The sequence below is a fragment of the Narcine bancroftii genome, chromosome 14, assembly GCF_036971445.1.
Source record: "Narcine bancroftii isolate sNarBan1 chromosome 14, sNarBan1.hap1, whole genome shotgun sequence".
In the NCBI taxonomy this organism is placed as follows: domain Eukaryota; kingdom Metazoa; phylum Chordata; class Chondrichthyes; order Torpediniformes; family Narcinidae; genus Narcine; species Narcine bancroftii.
Window position 1 is genome coordinate 451,182 of NC_091482.1, and position 24,779 is coordinate 475,960.

Genomic DNA, 24,779 nt, shown 5'->3' on the forward strand with positions numbered 1-24,779 from the left:
AGCATACCTGTTGATACATCACAGAGCAATGTGTCCATGCTGCTGGGCACCCGGACATCCTTGATTTTGAGGCCCAAGATGGGGTCCCGCAAGGCCTGCATCTCCGCATCGTTCCTCAGTGCCTGAGCCAGTTGCTTGTAATCCAGGCCGAGTGCGAGAGTGTTGATGGCTGGACGAGAGAGCGCATCCGCCACTACATTGTTCTTGTCGGCCCTGTGTCGGATGTCAGTCGTGAACTCAGACACGTACAAGAGGTGGCGCTGCTGTCTTGTGGACCACGAATCCTTGGTCATCGCCAGTGCTTGTGTGAGGGGCTTGTGTCCATGAATGCTGTGAACGACATGCCCTCGAGGAAGTAGTGAAAATGGCGGATGGCCAAATACAACGCCAGGAGCTCCCGGTTGAAGGCGCTGTATTTGAGCTCCAGCGGGCACAGCTGCTTACTGAAAAAGATCATTGTCCATCAAGCCACTGTTCCAGATCCCCCCCCCACCCCCCACTGCCATAGCTGAGACATCCACAGACAGTGCCATGTGCGCCTCCAGCCATGGGTGCACCAGCAATGTGGTGTTGGCAAGAGCCTCCTTCATCATGATGAAAGCCCTGTCCGCCTCCTCTGACCACGATAGTTTTTTCTTTGGTGGCCATGAGTGCGAACAATGGGCGCGTGCTGCACCGGCTCCGGGGATGAAACGATGGTAAAAGTTCACCATCCCCATGAACTCTTGGAGTCCTTTCAGGGTGGAGGGTTTGGGGTGGGGGGCAATCGTTGAACAGTCACTATCTTCTTCGGCGCTGGTGTGGCACCAGGAACTGGAGGGACTCCTTGCCGAACTGGCATTTGGCCGCATTGACCGTGAGGCCGAAGTCTGCCAGCCAGGCAAAGAGTGTGTGAAGGTGGGCTTTGTGTTTGATGCAGTTGCGACTGGCAATGAGAATTTCGTTCAGGTAAATGAACACAAAGTCCAGGTCTTCTCCAACCACGTCCATGAGGCGCTTGAATGTTTAGGCCACGTACTTCAGACCGAAGGGCATACGCAGGAAATCAAAGAGGCCGAAAGGGATGATAATGGCTGTCTTACTCATGTCGTCTGGATGCATCAGGATCTGATGGTATTTCCCACCCCCCCCCACCATGAGGTCCACTTTGGAGAAGACCCATGTGCACCGGGTACCTTTCGGGGGTGGTTGCATCATTCAACCGACGGTCATCTCCACACGGTCTCCAGACCCCGAACAATTTCAGGATCACATGGAGCGGCAATGCCCAGGCGCTGTCCGATCACTAGACGATTCCCAGTTCCTGGAGCCTGGAGAACTCCTCTTTTGCCTGCTGGAGCTTCTCAGGCACCAGCCGTCTGGGTCTAGCATGCAGCAGGGGGCACTGTGGTGATGTGGTGGAAGACCCCATGCTGGGGAATCATGTTTAGTTTTTAGCTTGACCTTTCTTTTAAAAGGCCCGGGTTTCAGAGTTAAGGCATATTGTTGGTCAATACATTTCAGCTGATTGGCCAAATAATGTCTCTCAAAATTAGCCTTCTTTTTAACATTAGCCATAAAGTAAATTATTTGACCTCTGATATAAGCTTTAAAATTATCCCAAATTACTAAAATGGAAGCCTCAGGCATGGAATTTTCATTTAAAAACTCAATGAAGAAGTGGAGGTGCAGGTCAGAAAGTTTGCAAATGATACAAAGGTTAGAGGTCTTGTGGATAATGTGAAAGTGTGTCCTAGGTTACAAGTAAAACATGGAATTCTGCACACACCATGGTTGAAGTAAAAACACAATGCTGGAGAAACTCTGTAGGTCAGTGTCCTTTCTACAACAAAGATAAAATTATATAAATGATGTTTCAGGATTTAGCCCTTCATCGAGACTGAAATGATTCTATATTAAGAGTTCAAGGGAAGCTAGGAAGAGAGTAGCTTCCTTTAAGGATCAGAGTGGTATTAATTCCTTCTTCTCCATTTAACGTAGATAAGGACATGAGTCAGTAGTGAGATGGCAACTGGGGTAGTAGAATGCTCCAGATGTGGCATGTGGGAAATATGGGAGAGCATAACTGTCTCTGATGACTACACCTTCAAGAGGTGCATCCAGCTGCAGCTCCTGGGAGACCATGGTAAGGAACTGGAGCTGGATGAACTCCGGATTATTCCAGAGGAAGGTGATAGACAAAAACTATAGGGAGATAGTCACACCAAAAAGGAAAGAGGTAGGTAACAGGGTGACTGTTAGGAGAGGGAAGGGAAATAGGCAGTTAGTGCTGAACACCCCTGCGCCCATTCGGTCAACAACAAGTATAGCATTTTGGATACTGTTTGGGAAGGAGGGGGGGTGGAATGATCTACCAGGGACAAGTCATAGTGGTCAGGTCTAACACAGAATCTGTCCCTTCGAATCATAAGGTGAGAAGAGGAGAGCTATCACAATTGAGGATTCAATTGTTAGATAAATAGATTGGAGATTCCTGGATGGTAGGTTGCCTCCCAGATGCCAGAGTCAGGGATGCCGCGGATCAAGACCACAGCATTCTGAAGCAAAAAGGTTTGTAGTCAGATATCGTGGTCCATTTTGGTACCAATGGCATAGATAGGAGTAGAAATGAGGCACTGAACATGGAATATAGGGAGAGAGGGTAAAAATAGGAAGATGTGGCAGATGAATGCATGGCTGAAGAGTTGGTGCGGAGGTAGGGTTCAGATTTGTGGACCATTGGTATCTCTTCTGGGGAAGGTCTGACCTGTTCAAAAAGGACAGGCTGCACCTGAACTGGAGAGGGATCAATATCCTGGCGGTCAGGTTTGCTTGAACTGTTAGGGAGGTTTAAATTCCCCCCCCCCCCCCACCAAATTAGAAGCAGAATGTGAGGACAGAGAATAGAGCAAAAAGTGGAAAGAATGATGCAAAGTGTTGTGAGTTTGTGAGGACAGACAGGCAGAGGAAACATCAATGTAGTCAGTTGGAGGTTTGAAATGTGTCTTTTTCAATGCAAGAAATATTAGAAATAATTAGAAATAAAGAAAAATAAGGAATAAAGGACATGAAGTTAGAGCATGTGAAATTATGATGTGGCCATGACAGAGATTTGGTTGATGCAAGGAGGATTGGCTGATGCAGGTACTAGTATCACAGCTGCAGAAAGGGAGAACACTGTGGAGAGAGGGTCTACTGAGATTTTGTGGGTGGAAGTCAGAAATAGGAAGAGAGCAATCAGTGTATTGGGAGTAGTTAAGTAGGAACAGATAAGTTCTTCATGGTATTCATGGTTGTTGTGGGAGACTTCCCAAATATTGACTGGCACCTCCTTACTGTATGGATAAGATACGACAGAATTTGTCAGGTGTGCCTGAAGGATCTAGTACAGGGTAAAGAGCTTGGACAGGTGATAGACCTCTCGGACAGGAGGGGACTAGAGGGGTATGGACTGGGTGCTGGTCAGTGGGACTAGGAGGGTGGGGATTTGCTACGGCATGGACTAGTAGGGCCGAACTGGCCTGTTCTGTGCTGTAAGTGGTTATATGGTTGTATGGTTATATGATAGAGACCAGAACTCCCTTAGCTTTAGATAGCTATGGATAAAATGGTAAAGTGTTTAATTGGGGAAAGGCTAATTATGAGAGATAAGACAGGAACGAGGTAGAGTAAACTGGGGAAAAGCACAGAAGGAATGTAGAGCAAGTTTAGGGACCACTTGGGTGCGGTTCTGGATAGGTTTGTCCCACTGAGACAAGGAAAAGATAGTAGGAAAAGAGAAATGCAGTTGACAAAATAGGTTAAGAGGAAGAAGGAAATATATATTGGATTTAATGTCAGAAATATGAGAAAGGAGAATTTGAAAATGTTAGTCGGTTAGCTGTTACGTTTGGCAATTCTTGATTGAATGAGCCCAACAAACTTATCCTAAGTCATAACTTTTCTGATTCTCTGAATCCCAGAGTCATACCTGTTCATTCAGGTGGTAGACATAAACGATGCCTTCCTCCCCACGTATATGAAAGAACGGAGCACCAACAAGTAGAAAATCTGTTACAAGATCTCCATTTATGTCAAGGGGACACAATTCTGAGCCAAAGTATGATCCCAACTGAAAAAGAGAAATTTAATTACTGAACCTTATCACTTTTTCAACATTCTTTCTTCATTACTTCTTCAATATTTCAATCTGCAGCAAAACCCTTGATTTTGCAGGAAAACATATTTTGTCAGTGTTGAGCTCAAGCTCCAAGAATGAACTAACCTGTTTTCCAGCAATATGCTGCTTTATTTTGACAGGTGTTCCAGCTTCAAACACTATGACTTGACCTGTATGGCTATGCCGAGGTGCCCCAGCAATGTAAAGTTGTTGCCCGTTAATTCTCTTCGCTCCAGTTACACTGTATCCTGACAGTTGGAAAAAAAAACAAAGATATTTAGTGTCCTTGGAAAGAGCACAAAAGAGCACTACAGAGATAGAAGCAGGCCCTTCAGCTCAACTCATTCATGCTGACTAAGGTACCTACCTGAGCTAGTCCCATTTGCCTGTGTTTGATCCACATCCCTCAAAACCATTCGTACCCACGTTATGCAATTGTATCCACCTTTACCATTTCCTCAGGCAACTCATTCCATATATTCACCCTATGTGGAAAAAGGTGCCTCTCAGATCCCCTTTTAATCTTTCCTCTCTTAACTTAAATGTTTGGACCAGACTGCATGTTGCAAGCAAAGCCTTGTCTGGCATCAATGAAAAGGAATTAAATTTAAATTTAGACAAGACAGCATGGGAACAGACTCTTTTGGCCCACAAGGCTATGCTGCCCAATTAACATTCATTTTACCGACAACCCCACCCACCCACCCACCCACCCACCCCCCACCCCCGATATGTTTTTGAACACTGGGAAGAAACTGGAACACCTGGGAAAAACCCGCATAGACACAGGGAGAACGTAAAAACTCCTTACAGACAGCGCAGGATTCCAATCCCAATCCTGATCGCTGTGCTGTAAAGGCAGTGCTGTAAAGGCAATGTGCTCATTGCTATTGGTGAGGTTGTGCAACTGACAGCATGGATCACTTCACAGTGACTGAGAGCAAACTGACAGCATGGATCACTTCACAGTGACTGAGAGCAAACTGACAGCATGGATCACTTCACAGTGACTGAGAGCAAACTGACAGCATGGATCACTTCACAGATGACTGATAGCAAACTGATTGGGCATTATTGGCCAGATTGAATTTGTTCTTTTCTTTTAAATAGATATCTTGGCAATTTTCCATTCTGCTTGGTGGATGTTGCTATTGTTTTGTATGAGATTGTCTCCATAAGCCCTCTGTAATGACCACTTCTATTACAGGGAGGTGCATTTACTAAAGAGATTGGGGAAAACGACATTAAATAGATTTACCTTCCTGATTTCTGCACAGGAACATGACCTTCCTCTGCTTATTTATCCAATTTTTCCCCATAACTCAAGCCCCTCAGAAAGTCAACATTTTCCAAAGCTACCACATCCCTCCTGCAATAGCTTAACCAGAATTGCTCAGTATTCAAAATGTGACCTGACCAAGATTTTGATTAAATAGCAACATGACTTCCTGATTTGTGGTACTCAAACTTACCCCCCTGTCTACTTGCCTGGCCACTTTCATGAACTCACACCCCTATATCCTCTGCACATCAAATCCTTTAAGAGTCCTACCATGAACTGTCCATCTTACCCATACATTTGACCTCCCAGAAGATTTTCTTCTCCAAGTTTGATGTCATGGCACTTTATAGGAGGTGGAATCAATGTGGAAAAGCAAGAGTTGCTACTTCCTACCATTGTATTATGATGCCCAGCATCTCAGGTGGATCTTGTTGGCTGGCATGATATGTCCAGTGATTGTGATGGAAATGATGGCTGTGACAGAGTGGATAGATATGTTTTTGGGAGATGAATTGGGAAAGGTTTGTTAGAGTAGGTTACATACAAACACTTTAAAACAGATCATTTAAAATACTGGAGCTCTGCTAATGCTCGGAGCCTCAGAGCTTTTGCAAGAGCATTGAAGAGTGCACAAGAGATTTCACTAATGGATTGTTGTTTACAAAAGGCAACAGATGAAAGAGCTTGTTGGAGCCACATATTGTCTGGAGTAGAGCTTGCTGTTGTAAGAGGGTCATGTGGTTTTGCAAGCAGAGAGAGTAAAACAGGTTTTTCTGTGTGTGTGTGTGTGTGTGTGTGTGTGTGTGTGTGTGTGTGTGTGTGTGTGTGTGTGTGTGTGTGAGAGAGAGACACACACACACAGAGATAACTTGTACAATGTTACAGCCAGCAGACAGCAGCTGGGACTGGAACAGAACAAGCTGGCAAGCCGTTGAACAGCCCATTTGGAAGACAGCCTGGTCAAAGCTCTTGTGGTTCATGCAAAAGGAATAGACTGGATGTCTAATGTTTTACTTGGAATAAGAGAAACAAAAAGGAACTCTGTGGTGACATGAAAGAAAGAGGTTATCATCTGGAGAACCCTGAGGGGGAAAGTTTCTTCCACAAGACACTGAAGTGGCTGATTAAAAAGTGGCTGGACACCTACAACTGAAAACCAACAAGAACCTTCCTGAGCGGTAACCATTTACCTTTCAAGCACCAAAGGCTGGTGAACTTCATAAATGTTAAATTCTGTGCAGTCTAAGAATTGCCTGCAACCAGTGAACTTGGAGGAATGAGAAGTGAAATTGGACTATGAATCAAAGAACTTTTCTGAACTTAGACACATTACAGACACGCGCGCTTTGAATTAAGTTAATAGGAATAAGTTAGAGTTTGATCCTGTTTTCATGTTTAAAGATAATTAAATGCAACTTTTGTTTAAGTAATGGTGAATAACTATTGCTGCTGGGTTTTGGGGTCCTCTGGCCTCATCACATGGCACATTTAATTTAAGGTATGATTCTGTGACTATGACTATATCAGGCTATTAGGGGGCTACACTATGGGGAAACTATTAACTTCGACTCCAAATATTTGTAAGGAAATCTTGCAGGGTGCACTAGCTGAGGGTGACCTGCCTATGTTTGAATTCATTCCAGAGAAGTCGTCATGACAGTCAAATAGTTATCTTGGTTATTATTACTTAGATTGGTTGGTGTTTAGAGCTATGGAAAGAGGCCCCACACCCCACAAAACCTGCACCGAACATCAACCACCCATTTACACTGATCCTGCATTAATCCCTCTGCCTTCTTTCAAAACACCCCAGATTCTACTTCTCATTGCATGTCTTTGGGACATGAGGAAACCTGGAGGAAACCCACGTGGTCAGAATGAAAACATGCAAACTTCATATAGACAGCATCAAAGGTTGGGATTGAACTCAGGTCTCAATGCTGGGAGGCAGCAGCTGGAACACTGTGGCATCTTGTTAGTCTTTGAATTTAGGTTTCTGGATTATCAGTTCAAGCCCCTGGGTTACTAGTGGTAATGGCATCGCTGGGGTCCCAAGAGGAGTGAGGAGTGGAGACTCATTTTCCAGTGCCATTCCCCAGGGTCTTACTGCCAAGGTGCTAAGCTGACAGCCCTGTACAGCTTTAAACTGGGTAGTACAGGGCCAGCGTTTTTTTAAAAAAACATTGGAAATTCCATGGAGGTCCATGACCAAGATGGCAGCACCCATCCATAGCAGCCCAGGCAATGAGAGTTGTAGGCTCGAGGAGGGGAGTGGACCAGAATAGGAGAGCACCACAAAGGAGACGCCGAGGAGAAGACCCAAAGGGTAGGAAACCACGCCAGTGGACCAGCAAGAAGCTTGGCAGCCGAAAGACTTGCACCACTCACGTGGGTGGCATGGTTAGCATAGTGTTAGCGCAATGCTGTAACAGAGCCAGAGATCGAAACCAGGGTTCGAATCCCGCACTGTCTTTAAGGAGTTTCCCGTGTCTACGTGGGTTTTCCCTGGGGACTTCGGATCCCTCCCACCATTCAAAAACATATCGGAGTTGTAGGTCAATCGGGTGGAATTGGGCAGCATGAGCTCATGGGCTGAAATAGACTGTTACCATGCTACATGTCTAAAACAAATAAAAAATAAAAACCAGTATGCAGGAGTTTGTACATTCTCCCTGTGTGGGTTTTCTCTAGGAGGTCTGCTTTCCTCCCACCCTTCAAAAACGTGTCGGGGTGTTGGTTAATAGGGTGTAAATTGGGCAGCACGGACTCGTAGGGCAAATTGGTCTGTTTACAGTGCTGTATATCTAGATTTTTTTTTAATCGAGCAGGGTTCCAAAGGGCCTCAGGTGTTGACAACTTCCAAATTGAGGGTTCAGAACCACAGGCCGAAGAGTGTCCCTTAATCTTGGGTTCAACACTGGAACAGACAGGAAGCTGTGTGGCTACGGACGCTCCAGGAGCATAGGAGGGAGTGACATTAGAGGAAGTGGTGGAATCCATGGACATTAGTTACCTCTTTTTCTTCTCATTCTCTTGTTGGTATGGGCACTGGTCTAGTGGTGCCTCTGTGTATCTTAATGGGCAAACAAATGTAAACAAATTTTGTGTACGTACATGATAATCAAGGACAATTGGTATTTACCTACTGTTCCACCACCATGTGCATTACATAAAATAGTGGTCGACTTTAAGTAATCTGATCAATATGCATTGCTGTATTTATCATACAAATGCACTGGATCATTTTTTAATTGAAATTAAAATACAGCATTTTCAAAGACCCTTTTGGCCCATGAACCCACACCATCCAATTACCCCCATGTGACCAATTAACCTACTGACCATTCATCTTTAGAATGTGGAAGGGAATCAAAACACTTGGAGGAAATCCAGGTGGTCATGGAGAGAAGGTAAAAAAACACTCGATAGACAGCAGCAGTTTCGAACCTGGATCACTGGTGCTGTAGCAGCATTATGCTAACCCATACACTAAACATGATGCCCTTTTAGAATCATAATTTCTCTAAAGAAAAAATCACAGAAGCAATCAATGCTACCAAAAACTTAGTTTCCATTTAGTAATTAAGCATTTGCACGATATTGGAGTTCATAACTCTCAAAGGAACAAAGATAGAATGAAAAAGGAAAAATACAGAGAAGAATATTCCAAACCTGAAATTATTTTTTTGTGATAACAAAAAAATTCTAATATGGCACCCAAGAGGGGCAACATTTTGCAAGTTGCTTCAGCAGATCTTCCATATGCTCTACAATCATTCTGTTCTCCACTCCTTACATCTATCCAAGATTACCAGTCTTCTTTCAGGTTTGCCTTTGCTCTGTACCAACTGATCTTTCTCTGTAACTCTGCAGACTGTTTTTAACTGCTATAGTATGTGTGGGTTGACTAGCTGGGATGCTTGCAAAGCAAATGTTCTGAATGTCCCTTGGTACACAGACCGTATATTTGGAAAAAGGAATTAACTAAATAACATGTATACATGATTTCAATTTATTGCTTGCTTGAAGTGCAGGACTTGAACAAAATAGAGTGATTAATCAAAATTCTGTAAGTTAAATAATTAAATTTTACATACCAAGGTAACCACAGGCAGCTGAAAGTGTTCCTTTGGATTCATTTAGAAACTGCACTGTTCTTTTATCTCTGTTGTACATCATTACTCCTCCAGTCCAATCAAATGCTCCAACAGCACCAAGTAAAATATTGCCCTGTAATGTTATAACATTAATGTTATCACATGGATCATTGTACTAGAAACAAAACTAATATCAGGCCAATCAAACTTTTTCCTGTGGGAGTAGAGGAGAGACAGACAAGCCACCTATCTACTCAAATCAGCAAGTCAACCTTGCCGTTCACCCACCAGTTCTCTTGTTGGGGCCAGTGCCGCTGTGTGGGCTGCTGGCCTTTGGTTGCACTCACCACCTGGAGCACCAGCTCAATTGCCACGGTGGTTGGCCACCACATAACACTCCCCTCCCCCCCCCCCCCACCCCCCTAGAATCGGCAGTATTGTCCTTATTAACCATATAACCATATACAGCACAGAACAGGCCAGTTTGGCCCTTCTCGTCCATGCCGGAAAGGTTTTTGATGAAGGGTCATGGACTTGAGGTGCGGACTGTTTATTTTTCCACGGATGCTGTCTAACCTGGCAAGCATTTCCAGCAAATTTTTTTTTTATCTCCAATATCCAGCATCTACAGCACACATATCAAACTCTGGCCTGCGGGCCAAATTTGGCCCGCGATATAATTATATTTGGCCCGCAAGATCATTTCAAAAATGTATTAGAGGTGGCCCGCCGGCCGCCACGCCAGTATAGCGCATGCACAGTAATACAACAAATCCCAGAATGCAATGGCGTCAGCCTGCTAATCGCCCCCACCTCCTCTGTTTATGTTGCAGGGTCTCACCGTGGACTCTGGTTTTGGGGCCTGGCCGGTGTCAGGGGAAGCCAAGGCCGCTTCTCAGCGCCCGGAACCGGAGGCCTCGGGCCTGACCTCGCCAGGACCGTTGCCCACTCCCCCTCCCTGCCGCAGGCCGATCCGTGACTCACGGTGACGGGGCCGCTGATCCGCCGAGATGCCGCCCTGCAGCGAGAGCCGATGCCCCCGCACTGTCGTTGTCCAACCCGATCGCCCGCAAATCCCGCCCTCCCACACACAGGCCTGAGTAAGTATTATGAACTTTAATCTCAGGATAAAATGATCTTCCAATAGTTTCATGTCACAGTGATAAATATATTCCTGGTTAAAAATGGTCCTGCACCTGGATACAAGCTCATTAGGCATAAAATTTGAAAAGTGTGTAAATCAAAGGATATCTGTACCAATGGAAAAAGGGCATGGCAAATAACCCTGCTAGAGTTCATGGCCACAATCAGTCACCCATTTGATTGTTTCAGGAATCATGTTATTCTCCCACATTCTCAATAGCCCTCAGATTTTACTATTCGACAGCACACTAGCAACATTTGACAAATCCTCTATAGAGAAATATTATTTATTGAATATTTTATTTCTCATTTGTTAATGCTTTTGGAAAGAGTTTATCCAAAACTATAATTAAACATTTATTTTAATAAGAAAAAGTTTAACATTACATATGTTGAAAGAAGAGAAAACATGCAGATGTTGTTGAAAATTTTCAATAAATATTTAGTTCAGCCCTCGACTTAGTCCAAGTTTTTAATTTTGGCCCTCCATGAATTTGAGTTTGACACCCCTGATCTACAGTTTCTTGATTTTCATTTTCCCCTTGTGTGGGGTGGCACCAGACATCACCTGTTCCCAGTCAATATTGTACTGAAAGTATATGTAAATAAACTGACTTCTAAGCAAATACAGTAAAACCCCTGTAATCTCAAAGTTAAGCAATTGGCAAAAAAAACCTGAGGAAAATAATTTTTTAAAAATTAAAATAAATATGTAAAAACGTCTATGTTTAAAATTGTATAAGTAAATGTTCTCTGAAGTAACACATAACCCTGAGATGAAGATATTGTCCCTGGTGTCCGGAGGCAAAGTCTCTGCAGCCTTCAGTGCTCTGCCTCTTCGGCCGGGTGCGCCGTGTCCAGGTGTGCCAGCTTCAGCCTGTCTGTGGTGAAAACCACATCTAGCCTCCAACCTCCAGCTCGAATGTGGCCACCTTGTTGTGGATGACCTGGAACAGAACCTCATATGGCCTCTGAAGCAATGGGCGATGTGAACCCCTGCAGATGAAAACATATTACAAGTCCTGCAGGTCTTTGGCTATGTTGGTCCTCGTATGTCCGTGCCTGGAAGGTGGAATCGGGGCCAGGTTGCCGACTCTTTCCCTTAGCATTCTGAGAAAGGCTGCAGAGACATCCTGCTGTCCTCCACCAGGGGATGGTATGAATTCTCCTGGGACCACCAGTGAAGCTCCGGAGATAAGTTTGTCTAAAAAGGGTGTTGAGATCCTCCTTAGGTGCTGTGTGGATGCTAAACAGCAGCCATGGTAGCTCGTCTACCCAGTTGGCTCCCTGCAATCTTGACACAAGTACCTATGGAAATGCTCCACCAAACCATTGGACTGTGGGTGGTAAGCTGTTGTGTGATGTAGCTGGGCACCCCACAGGCTGGCGAGGCCGGTCCATGGACTGGAGGTGAACTGGGTCCCTCTGTGGGATGTAATGTGGAATGGTAACCCAAACCATACCACCCAGGATGAGATGAGGGCCCTGGCGCTTGAGTTTGTGGACGTATCTGTCAGTAGGACTGCTTCTTCCCACTAGGTGAAGCGGTTGACCATCCTGAACTGAAACCTTGGCATACTAGCAAGGGTCCTACTATGTCCACGTGAAGATGGTCGAATCTTTGTTCTGCGGGCTCGAAGTGCTGAGGTGGGGTCTTGGTGTGCTGCTGTACCCTGGTTGTTTGGCACTGCGTGCACACCTTCACCCACCCGCTGACCTGTTTCCGCAATCCATGCCATACATATTTGCTGGCCATTAGTCAGACCATGGTCCTGATGGATGGGTGAGCCAGTCCATGGATGGAGTTGAAAACCTGTCATCTCCAAGCCACCGGGACGATGGGTCTACCTGACCGTTGGCCACGTCACACAGGAGGGTGGTGTTACTTGAGCTGACTGGGATGTCCTGAAGCTACAGTCCCAATGTGGCAGTCCTATATTGGGGCATCTCCTCATTTTTATGCTGCACCTCCGCCAGAGCCACAAAGTCCACTCTCCTCAATAGCGCTTGTATACTTTGTCTGGACAGTGTGTCAGCCGCCACATTGTCCTTGCCGGAGACATGCCTTACATCTGTGGTGTACTCCAAGATGCAAGGCAAGTATCGTTGCTGGCGGGCTGACCATTTAGCCAAGGCAAAAGTCAGGGGCTTGTGAAAGCCATGAAGGACCTGCCCTCTATGAGTACCTGAAATGGCAGATGGCTAAGTACAGCGCCACTTCAAGTAGCTCTCTGTTGAAAGCACTGTACTTCAGTTCTGGAGGTCGCAGATGTTTGCTGAAGAAAGCCAGCAACCGCCAACTTCCTTCGATGTGCTACTCCAGAACTCCGCCAATTGACTTTCCTGAGGCATCCAATCTCAAGGCTGTTGGAGTGTCTGACCTTGGATGTACCAGGAGAGCAACACCCGCCAGGGCTTCCTTGGCTTTCACGAAGGCTTCTGCTGACTTCTCATCCCAGGTGATGTCCTTCGCCTTGCCTGCCATCTGGGCAAACATGGGCCGTATGATCCGGGCAGCTTCGGGAATTAACCTGTGATAGAAATTGATCATCCCCATGAACTCCTGTAGTCCCTTGGTATTTTTGGGTCTGGAGAACTTCTGGATGGCCTCCACTTTAGTGGGTAACAGTGTGGCTCCTTCCCTGGTTTTCTGTGGTGCAGGAAATCGATGGCCTCCAACCCAAACTGGCATTTGGCTGGGTTAATTGTCAGGCCGAAGTCACTCAGTCAAGTGTAGAGGTTGCAAAGGTGCGTCATATGCTCCTGTTGGTTCCTGCTTGCCACTAGGATGTCATCCAGGTACACAAAGGTGCCATCCTGGTCTTGATCCACTGCATCCCTGAGTCGCTGGAAGGTCTGTACGGTGTTCTTTAGTCTGAACATCAGTCGGAGGAATTCGAAGAGGCTGAACTGGGTGATGATGGTGGTCTTGGGGATATCATTGGGGTGTAACATGATCTGATGATATCCCTGCATGAGGTCCACCTTGGAGAAGATCCTTGCCCCGTGCAGGTTAGCCGCAAAGTCCTGGGTACCGATCCGGTGTTGTGACCTTGTTGAGCTACCAGTTGCTTTGGGTACCACGTTCTGGGGAGAAGTCCATGGGCTGTCTGACCGCCATATGATGCCAAGCTCCTCCAGCTTCCTGAATTCCTCCTTTGCCAGCTGGAGCTTCTTTGGAGGAAGGCGTCTTGCCCTTGCTCCAGGAATGCCTGCTGAAACATGATGCAGGACTTGTGTTTGCCCATGAGGACCAACATCTGGGTCAGGATATGATGCTGTACTCATGTCGGAGCATCACCGTGGTGAACTTGGGGAGGAGGGGCACTGCAGGGAACTCAGCCAGGACCCTGGCGTACTCGTTGTCTGATCTCTATATGGAGTCCAGGTGGAGTGCTGGGAGCCTGCTGTCTTTGAGGGGAAAGGTTTGAAAAGTCTTGGTGTGGACCAATCTCCTTCCTTTGAGGTCCACTAGCAGGCTGTGGGCACGCAGGATGTCTGCCCCAAGGAGCAGCTGTTCCAATGCGGTAAGCATGAACATCCACGAAAAGAGGCTGCCTCCCAACTGCATTTTGCGGAACTGTAGGTCCGAATCGTGCTGTTGTTGGGAGCCCTCAGCGTGGGACCCGACTGCCTGTTCCTGGTATCCTCTCCTGACGGAGAAGGACGCTGACCTCTGCTCCTGTGTCCATGAGGAAGCGTCGTCCGGACTGATGGTCCCAAATGTACAGGAAGCTGTACATTTCCCTGAAATGTGCATGGCGGCCTGTACTGGTGGGCTCCGGTGCTCCATCTCTTGTGGTAGAAACACCACTGGTCATCTGGATCACCTCATCTAGGGCATTGCTGTTCTCTTGGAGGCTCTGCACGGGGTTTAGTGATGAGCCCCACAGACGCTGAGCACTCTCTCTTCTGTTTCCACAGAGCGTCCATTCATTCTGTGACTTTCTGGGAGTCGCTGAAATCCACGTCAGCCAGGAGCAGTTGAATGTCCTGGGAAAGTTGCTCCAGGAATGCCTGCTGAAACATGATGCAGGACTTGTGTTTGCCCAGGAGGGCCAACATCTCGTTCATGAGGGCTGATGGGGGTCTGTCCCCCTAGCTCATCCAGGTGGAACAGATATGCCTCTCTCTCATGCCGTGAGAGCCCAAAGGTCTCAATCAGCAAGTCCTTGAAGGCGGTGTATGTACATGCCCTCCGATGGGGTCTCCTGGATGAAGTTGGCCACCCGATCTGCTGTGTCCTGGTCCAGGGCGCTCACCACATCGTGGTACCGGGTGAATTCTGCTGTGATCTGCCGGATCTGGAACTGTGCCTCAGCCTGGTCAAACCTGATTCGCCTGTAAGGTCAGCAGTTTGAGAGTGACTGTGTGGACAGCTGCCTGTTCGGTCATCACTGGGTTTAGATGCTGTCTAAACCGTAGGGAATACCAAATGTAGCCACGCACTACTCGAAAGAAGACACACACACGTAGTGTAGTTAGGTTAAGCTCTGAGTTTTATTAGGGCTCAGGCCCGACTTTTATACTTGTACTGTTCCCGCCGTGGCTCCCCTTGGCTGATGTCACAACATGCATAACAAAAGCGGGGGTTCCACACACAGATACCTTCCTGCATAACAATGCCCTTCTTCCCCGTGCACTCTGCCTGTTGACTGCGCAGCAAGGCCAGCGCCATTTTGGGGTCGCTGGCCTTTAAGCTGCCATAGCCGTTCACCCATCAGTTCACTTGTTGGGGCCAGTGCCGCTGTGCGGGCTGCTGCCCTGTGGGTGTGCTTGCCACCTGGAGCACCAGCTCGATCACCCTAACCCTAACCTATTGAAACCACGGCACCAACTCCTTTGTGGCTAGGATAACCACATTATTCGTGCTACTTCACTGCTGTGTTTGTACATTCATCTGAACAATTCAGAAGTTTGTCATACATGTCCTGACAGCCATCATGTTAGTTTCAGATGATTAGATGCTTAAATGGATGAATATTGGTTGGAACCTTCAAAAAACTGAAGGCAGCTACCAGACATTGTGTACTATGTGCTTATGTGGTATAATGTTATAAACAGGTATGTTTTGTATGTGTATGCCATTACCAGACTACCAACAATCATGTTAAATGTGACAAAATTAAAATTTTAAGATTTTTTTAAAGATGTCTGTGGATCACAGCATATGAGAAGGGATTTGCAGAAAATTATATGGGCTGATCTTTTTTCTGGAATGGATGTAGAGGAGATTTGGAGGGTATTTGAAGAAGAGATATTGAGAGTACAGGATCTTTACGTGCCAGTCAGATCGAAGGCAAGGCCAAAAGTTCAACGGAATTGTGGATTTCTGGAAAAATTAGGAAGTTGATTTGGGATAAGAGGGAGGCATATACTAAATTTAAAAGCAAAAAGTGGATAAGAAGTATGATTATTACGTAGATTGCAGAAAAAACTTAAAAGAAGTAAATTAAAAAGGCAAAAAGAAGGTATGAGGTGTCAATAGCTGATCAGGTAAAAGTGAATCCTAAGGATTTTTACAGATATGTGAATAGAAAAAGGAGGGTTAAGGATAGAATAGGACCGCTGGAAAATGTGAGCGGCGAACTGTGCGAGGAACCATATCAAATGGGAGAGATATTAAACAATTTTTTTTCTCACATGTGTTCACGAAGGAAAAGGACATTGGACTGTGAGATAAGTGAAGCAATTGGCTTAGTTATGGAAAATATAGGGATTAGTAAAGAGAGGGTTTTGGAACTTCTAGGGTCAGTAAAAGTGGATAAGTCTCCTGGCCCTGATGGGATTTTCCCCAGGATGTTAAGGGAGGTCAGGGAGCAAATAGCGGCGGTACTGTCAGTGATTTTTCAATGATCACTGGAGGAGGGTATGGTGCCGCGGGATTGGAGGGTTGCTAATGTAGTTCCGTTGTTTAAAAAAGGCACAAGGTGTCGGCTGAGTAATTATAGGCCTGTAAGCTTGACTTCGGTGGTAGGAAAAGTTATGGAGGGTATTCTTAGAGATGGTGTGTATAAATATCTGGATAGGCAGGGATTGATCAGGAGCACCCAGGATGGGTTTGTGAAGGGGAAGTCCTGTTTGACAAACCTTGTTGAGTTTTTCAAAGAAGTGACAAGAAAGGTGGATGAAGGTACGGTAGCTGATGTAGTCTTTCTGGATTTTAGCAAAGCTTTTGATAAGGTTCCACATGAAAGGTTAGTAAGGAAGGTTCAGTCACTAGGGATTAATAGAGAAATAGTAAGATGGGTTCAGAGATGGCTGGAGGAGAGACAGCAGAGGGTCATGGTGGACAACTATCTGTCAGGATGGAAGCCTGTGACAAGCGGTGTGCCTCAAGGATCGGTGCGAGATCCCCTGTGGTTCATAATTTATATTAATGATTTGGATGACAGGGTGGTGAACTGGGTACATAAATACGCAGACAATACGAAAATAGGGGGAGTGGTGGTTAGCCAGGAAGATTTTCAGAGATATGGTTTGTCTGGAAAATTGGGCTGAAAGATGGCAGATGGAATTTAATGGAGAGAAGTGTGAGGTGCTTCATTTTGGAAATAATCAAAATAGGACATGTGTAGTAAAGGGGAGGACATTGGGGAATGCACAAGAACAAAGAGATCTTGGAGTTATGGTGCAACGTTCCTTGAAGGTGGATTCCCATGTTGACAGGGTTGTTAAGAAGGCATTTAGTATGCATAGAGTATAGGAGCTGGGAAGTAATGCTGTGACTGTTTAAGGCATTGGTGAAGCCAGGTTTAGAGTATTGTGTTCAGTTCTGGTCTCCAAATTATAGGAAGGATATAGATAAGGTGGAGAGGGTGCAGAGAAGATTTACAAGGATATTTCCTGGCTTAAAATGCCTAGAGTACAGAGAAAGATTGGAGGTTAGGACTTTATTCATTGGAACATAGACGGTTGAGAGGGGATTTGATAGAGGTGTTTAAAATTATGAAGGGAATAAATAGACTAGATGCAAGTAGGGTCTTCCCCCTGAGAGCAGGGGAGGTTGAAACAAGAGGACACAAGTTGAGGGTAAGGGGGCAAAATTTTAGGAAAAACATTAGAGAATGGCTGAATAGAATAATCTTCTGGAGGAAATAGTTGCGGCAGAGTCAATTCTTTCATTTAAGAGGAGGCTGGATATATACATAGATAGGAGGGGGTTGGAGGGTTATGGATGGAGAATAGGTGAGGGGATCTAGCGGAGTTTTTGAGTGAACCGGCATGGACTTGAAGGGCCAAGATGGCCTGTTTCCATGCCATAAACTGTTATATGGTTATAATATATTTGGGATGGTTACAAACTCCTGAACTGAGAGCACAAAGTGCAAATAAATTTTCTTCAAGTTAATTTCACACAAAGAGTAGAAAAAAATGCTCTGAACTTTACCCAAAGTAGAGAAGTCAAAAACTTCTACACTTATTTACATTTCTCATAATTGTATGCTTCTCATATTTAGAAATACATCATAAAATATGATTTTAGATTAATTATGTCACCAACGTAATGAAATGTAATAAAATCTCACGTCACTGGAGTAATCTGCACTAAATCCAATTTGTGCCAGCTCCATATGAAAGGCACTGATGTTTGCACCTCGGGTACCTGTTGAATTAACAAATACAGAGAATATAAAGATGATAAGTGATCATAAGGACACAAAAAGCAGAGGGCTGGATCTTTGGCTTTCCAACCCTCTGCCTTTCAATAAGATCTCGGCTAATCCTCTGTTACCCCTCTCTATCCCTGTACACTTCAATACCTTTTTCATCCAGAGTTCATCAGCCACAATGTGTGCTGTAGCTCTCTAAAATTATGGTTTGACCATGCTTCGAATTTTGTGTTCAGTTCAAGAGAGGGGGCAGAGAAGATTTACCAAGATGCTGCCTGTATTGGAGAACATGCCTTGTAAGAAAAGGTTAAGTAAGCTAATAAAAATTCTCTTTGGAGTGACAGACGGAGTCTTAATAGAGGCATAATTCGATGGACAGTTAACACGTTTTACCCAGGGCAGCAATGGCCAATACAGGAGGATCTGTTAAAGGAGAGTGGAAGAAATTTTAGGGGAGACGTCAGAGGTAGGTTTTTTTTAAACTCAGAGTGTGGTGGGGACTTAGGTACAGTCAGGATTACTAGAGAGAAAATGCTTGGGAATCTAAATGGACTAAGGATAGATAAGTCTCTCGGACCAGATGAGGTGCACTTATAGGTTCCAAAGGAGGTGGCTTTGGAGATTTTCCAGGAATCAATAGACTCTGTCATGGTTCCAGAAGACTGGAAAGTCACGAATGTTGTTCCACTGTTTAAGAAAGGGGGGAGGCAGAAAAAAGAAAATTACAGACCTATTAGTCTGTTGTCGGTAGTTGGAAAGTTATTGGAGTCAATCCTCAAGGATAAAGTTATGAAATACCTCGAGGCGCATGACATGATAGGTCCAAGCCAGTATGGTTTCATGAAGGAAAGATCCTGCTTGACCAAGTTATTGGAATTTTTTTGAGGTTATCTCAAGTAAGATGGACAAGGGAGAGACTGTGGATGTTGTGTATTTGGATTTTCAAAAAGCCTTTGATAAGTGGCCACATAAGAGGCTGCTTTTAATAAAGTGAGAATCCATGGAATTACAGGAAAGATATTAGACAGGCAGGAAGCAATGTGTGGAAATAAAAGGATCCTGTTCTGGTTGGTTGCCAGTTACTAGTGGTGTTCCACAGGGGTCATTTCTTTTTACAATGTATATCGATGATTTTGATCCGTGATTCCTGAACCTTTTGGCCTGCCGCCCCCTTGGCCTCCAGGAGCCCCCCCCCATACATTGGTGCTGGGGGGGTGGGGGGAGTTTATGATGGCGCCGAGGGTGGGGGGGGGGCGTAGTGGTGACACTGAGTGGGGTGGGAGGGTTAGTGGCAGTGCTGAATGGGTTTGGTGGTGGGGGGGTGGTTAGTGGTAGCACTGAGCAGGGTTGGGGGTGTGGGTAGTGGTGGCTCTGAGCAGGGTGGGTGACAGCACTAAGTTGGGGAGATTAGTTACGGTGCTGAGCGGTGGTGGGGGGTTAGTCGAGAAGTCGAGGAGGTTAGTGGAGTGGCATGATGGCAGCACTGCGAAGATGGTTGGTGGCAATCAGAGGAGGGATGGTGGCGGTGCTGAGAGGGGGATTGATGATGCCAATACAACATGGCGGCCACCAAGACAAGCTCTTGCGAGAACGTCTTGTCGCCACTTATTTCACTCACTGCTGCCACCCCGAGTCTGGCCAAAAAAATTACTGCACCGGCTTTTTCATTAAACCGCAGCAAACTGAATAATAACAAGACAAAAGGTTCGGACTGCCCCCTCTTTCCTCACCACCCCCTAACCACCTCATTTTCCCTCACCACCCCCTTGGATCTTTCCACTGCCCACAGGGGGTGGCAGTGCCCACTTTGGGAATCACTAAATTAGATTAACTAATTTAGATCCCTAAATTAGTTAATTTAGGGATTAACTGTTTTTTTGTGGCTAAATTTGTAGATGATACCAAGATAGGTGGAGGAGCAGGAAGCGTTGAAGAAACAGAAAGGTTGCAGGGAGACTTGGACAGTTTAGGAGAGAGGACCAAGAAATGGCAGATCAGATACAATGTTGAGAAATGTAAGAAAAAATAAACGGGCATATTATTATTCAGATGTGGAGAAAATACAAAATTTGCAAGTGCAGAGGGACTTGAGGGTCCTTGTGCAGGATGCCCTAAAGGTTAAACACCAGGTTGGATCAGCAGTAGGAAAGAAAATGCTATTTTGACCTTTTCAAGATGAATAGTGTACAAGAATAAGGAGGTGTTGATGAGGCTCTTTTGGGCACTGGTGAAACCTCATTTCAAGTATTGTGTGCAGTTTTGGGCCCTTTATCTTAAAAAAGATGTACTGATGATGGAGAGAGCTCAAAAATATTGACAAGGATAATTCCTGGAATGGAAGGGCAAACCTATGAGGTGCATTTATCAGCTCTTGGACTATATTCATTGGACTAAATAAGAATGAGAGGGGATCTCACAGAAACATTTTGAATGCTGAAGGGAATGGACAGAGTAGATGTAAGTTGTTTCTCTTGGTGGTTGAGTCCAGGACAAGAGGGCACAGTCTTAGAATTAGAAAATACCCATTTAAAACACAGATGAGGAGAAATTTCTTTCGCCAGAGGGTCTTGGATGTATGGAATGCATTGCCACATACAGCTGTGGAGGCCCGATCAATGGGGGTGTTTCAAGAGAATAGATAGGTATCTAATTAGTCAGGACATCAAGGGAAATGGGGAAAAGGCCGGAAATTGAAACTCGATGGGGAAAATGGTTTCGTTCATGGTGGTGATGTGGAGCGGACTCGATGGGCTGAATGGCCTGCTTCTGTTTCTTTATCTTGTGATCTTGTGATTGCCCTGATTGGTAATGGAGGCTGATACAATAGGGTTATTTAAAAGACTTTTAGATAGGGCACAAAGATGCAAGAAAGAAATGGGCTATAATGAAGGGAAGGGTGAGATTGATGTGGAGAAGGTTTACATTGGTTGGTATTACACTGTGGGCTGAAGAGCCTGTACTGGGCTGTAATGTTATGTGTTCTATGTAGACTATGTAACTCAATGGTCATTATCGTCTAGCACAGAACCAGACCACTTAGTCCACTCCGCCCTGCCAACTATTAAGAACAGGTGTCTAACCTTTTATCCAGAATTCCAAAAACCAGCAACCTCCAAACATGGTCACTTTTTCTGGAAGATGACATCCGCTCATCAAAGATAGTGTTTGGCACCAAACATGACCCGACGCGACCCTCACTCAACTTTCGTGTATCCGTCATGTTCTGCTACTTTAAAAGTGCCTCCGAATTGCCTGTAGTGACGCCCATCCAGCATCACAGCACCTTAAGTTGGCCCACCAGTTCAATGGCCACCGTCAGTACCAATAATCCCCCACACAGCTGTAACTATTGTACTAGAGCCAGCAGAGGAGAACCGAGAAGGGGGCAATTTCCCTGGCACTAGTACAGCGGGGAGTGGGGGGGCAGGGGGAAGGTACAGAGAACAGAGATGGCAGCACAATTCGGGCGGGCGAGAGGAGGGAGAAGAGACGGCAGCGCGATTCAAGCGGAAAAGATGGGGGAGAGATGGAAGCGCGATTCGGGTGGGTGAGGTGGGGGGGGAGAAAGAGAAGGCACCATGACTCTGGCGGAGGGGGAGAGAGACGCCAGCTGACTCAGGAGGTGGGTGGAGATGGCATCACGACTCAGGCAGGTGGGGTTAAAGGGACAGAAATCAAAATGATTCTGAAATCCGGAAGATTCCGAATCACAGCAGGTGTCCAGTTCCAACGATCCTGGATAAAATGTTAGGCACCTCTACCTCTTTACATAATCCTATTTACCAGCATTTGTAATCTTCTCTGCTTTGGTAATTCAAGGCATAGATACATCTTAAAGGTTACCCTGTAGCCGACTGCTACAAAGAAACACACACACTCAGTGTTGCAGGTGAAGCCTACTCCTGACGTGGACATTTACTCCTCCATAAATCTTCGTCCGCAAAGCCAAGCCAAAGATTATTAGGGCTGGAAAGGCTGCTTGTATACTGTTCAAGTTCCCGCCGTTTTTGCTGATTGACTGAGTCAGCCGTATGAATAAAAATAGCGGGCGAGAAGGTCGATGCATACGAACGCCCTTCTTCCCCAGCCTGTTTCTGCTGAGTTAGCTGGCCAGCTTGACCAACACCATTTTAGGGCTGTTGGTCTGATGCTGCCCCAGCTTCTACCCCCGCCATTTTAGGGCTGTTGGTCTGATGCTGCTCCAGCTTCTTCCCCCCGCCGGTTCATTGTCCTGGGAGTTGCTTTAGCGATCTCTGTCCACGTCTGCTGCTGCGTGATGTGCCGGCCAGATCTTCTTAATTGCGGGCTGCCACAACCCACTCACTCCACCCTCTCAGGCAATGCATTCTAAATTCAACCATCTTCTGAGAGAAAAGCTTCTTCCTCAGATCTTCTCAAAAGCTCTTCTTTCCCCCATTACCCCTAAACTTACCTTAAATTCTGCTGTGTAAGATGATCCAAAACTTAAAATTTTCACCTTAAAATTAGGGCCAATTCTTACCTTCAGGACAAGGTCGCAACACTACTACTGCCTTCCTGTCAGCTCCAATGCAATCTCGCACATGCCCTTTTAGTTATTTGCAAAGTCTCAGCACTTCCCCCTGGGGCATCCACGCAGTCTGATTGCTGTCAGCTCTGTCCAAACTTTAAATGGCCTATTACACATCCAGGAGCTGACAGTGGTTTATTTTAAAATATCCAAATAAAGTGTAAACCTTTAAATGATCATTTATTATTAAAATATTATGATTTGCTTTTAACTGAATCCACTGATCAGCATTAAGTGCCAGATATGGCAGGGAAGGGGGTCCACCTAATTCAAAGGGTGTCACTTAAAACCACCATTCTAGGTGGTTTTAGGTTGTCCTATACAATTGCATATACAATATATCCTTGAGTTTTTGAAACCTCTGTCCTATCTATGCTCCCCATAATTTTGTCTTCCTCAGATGTATCCTTCTCAATTAATTTCAATGTCCTCCATAGTTTGCCATCCCCATCTTAGTCCTAAAAATCTTATTCTGCATCAAAGACAAATTATAGAGCATCTTTCATATTCTCTCCACTCATTTCTGTTTTCCCAAGCTCCCGAGGCAAGAGAAAACATCCACATTCCATCCAGCTAGTCAGGTTTCAATTCTGTGGGATCATCTGTCATTGTTCTGAGTGGTACATGCCTTATGAATCCAAACTTATCTGCCATCCCAAGAATCAGTCAAGCGAATCTTCATTGCATTCCCTGCATGACAATTTTCTTCATCTAAGAGGTAAAAAAGTGCACATGGGATTTTACCAAGGGCCTACAGTATTGGAATAAGACGTCCTTGTTCTGATGGGGGGAAAAACCGGGTATGATCTCAGCAGGTCAATCAGCATTGAAAATCTCAGGAATGATCAACATTTGGGGTCAAGACAAGGCATCAGGATTGAGGGGGTAGTGGGAAGAGAGCTATTTTAAAGTGGAAGGTTGACTGGTAGCTGATTGTGGAACCAGATGAGATAGAGGCAGATGGAAAAGAGAAATTTAGAGGCTGATGGCTGATAGGTACAAACAGATTTTTTTTTAAGGAAAGAAATAATGAGAGATCGAGCTGGGTGAGGGGAGGGGAGGGGAGGGGAGGGGAGGGGAGGGGAGGGGAGGGGAGGGGAGGGGAGGGGAGGGGAGAGAGAAGTGGAGACAGAGGTAAGGGAGGAGATGTTGCTCCTCCTATGAAAAATGCAGGGGATTGGGACAGGGAGTGGATTGGAATGGATGGAGAGAGTGGTTCCTGCGGAAATCTCAAAGGGGCGAGGGATAGGATAAAACTGATGTATTCTGCATAAGTGCAGGAGACAACACCAATGCATTCATCGACGGAGCACAGAAAGAGTGAGGGAGGGCTACCTGGGATGGTGTGGAACAATAACTTTTCCACTTGACAAGAAAAATGGTATGTTTACATCTACCTTCCAACCTGTGGAGATCATGATAAAACATTTGGAAATTTTTGAAGAGGAATAAATATTGCACCCACTACCTGCAAAACCTTTTCTGTATCTTAAGAGCTGTGTAATCGATCAACATTTAAATTATATAGTTTTAGATTCTGTGTCATTATAAAATTTAAAACACACCTGGTTGATTATTTATGATGAACAATTCTCTTCATAAATGTTAGATCAATTCAAACTCAGTCCAGAATAAAGAACAGTAAATATATACCTTCAATTCCAACTATATTTTCTTCAAGATCTACCAGCAGATCAGCTAACGCAGAATAGTTATCCACTTGGAAAAGATGTTTTTCATCTGGATCAGAGGCAATTAGTTTTAGCTCATTCAATGCTTTTTCTTTATTTACACTTCCACCAACCTGAGGAGAAACAAAATAACCTAGTTAACTTTGCAATAGGTTCATCAATCACATCCTTTATACTTCAAATAGATAAAAACAACTTGACTCAATTGTAAAGTATAAATGTTGCTGTGTAACACTCCTGCCAGGCCTTCCTCATATTCTTCTGAC

The 24,779-nt window shown here is 45.3% G+C and overlaps 1 protein-coding gene across 2 annotated transcripts in view; it reads right to left on the minus strand.

The window, feature by feature from the left end:
• The window catches only part of LOC138749613 (integrin alpha-E-like), a 199,320-nt gene that overhangs the window by 112,282 nt on the left and 62,259 nt on the right, over nt 1-24,779 (minus strand). For both annotated transcript variants that reach the window (XM_069911249.1, XM_069911250.1), the window contains exons 10-14: nt 24,476-24,626; nt 18,190-18,266; nt 9,518-9,650; nt 4,244-4,386; nt 3,950-4,090 (exon numbers count right to left, since the gene is read on the minus strand). In XM_069911249.1, the coding sequence (XP_069767350.1) occupies nt 3,950-4,090; nt 4,244-4,386; nt 9,518-9,650; nt 18,190-18,266; nt 24,476-24,626 (645 nt within the window). The remainder of the gene's footprint in view (nt 1-3,949; nt 4,091-4,243; nt 4,387-9,517; nt 9,651-18,189; nt 18,267-24,475; nt 24,627-24,779) is intronic.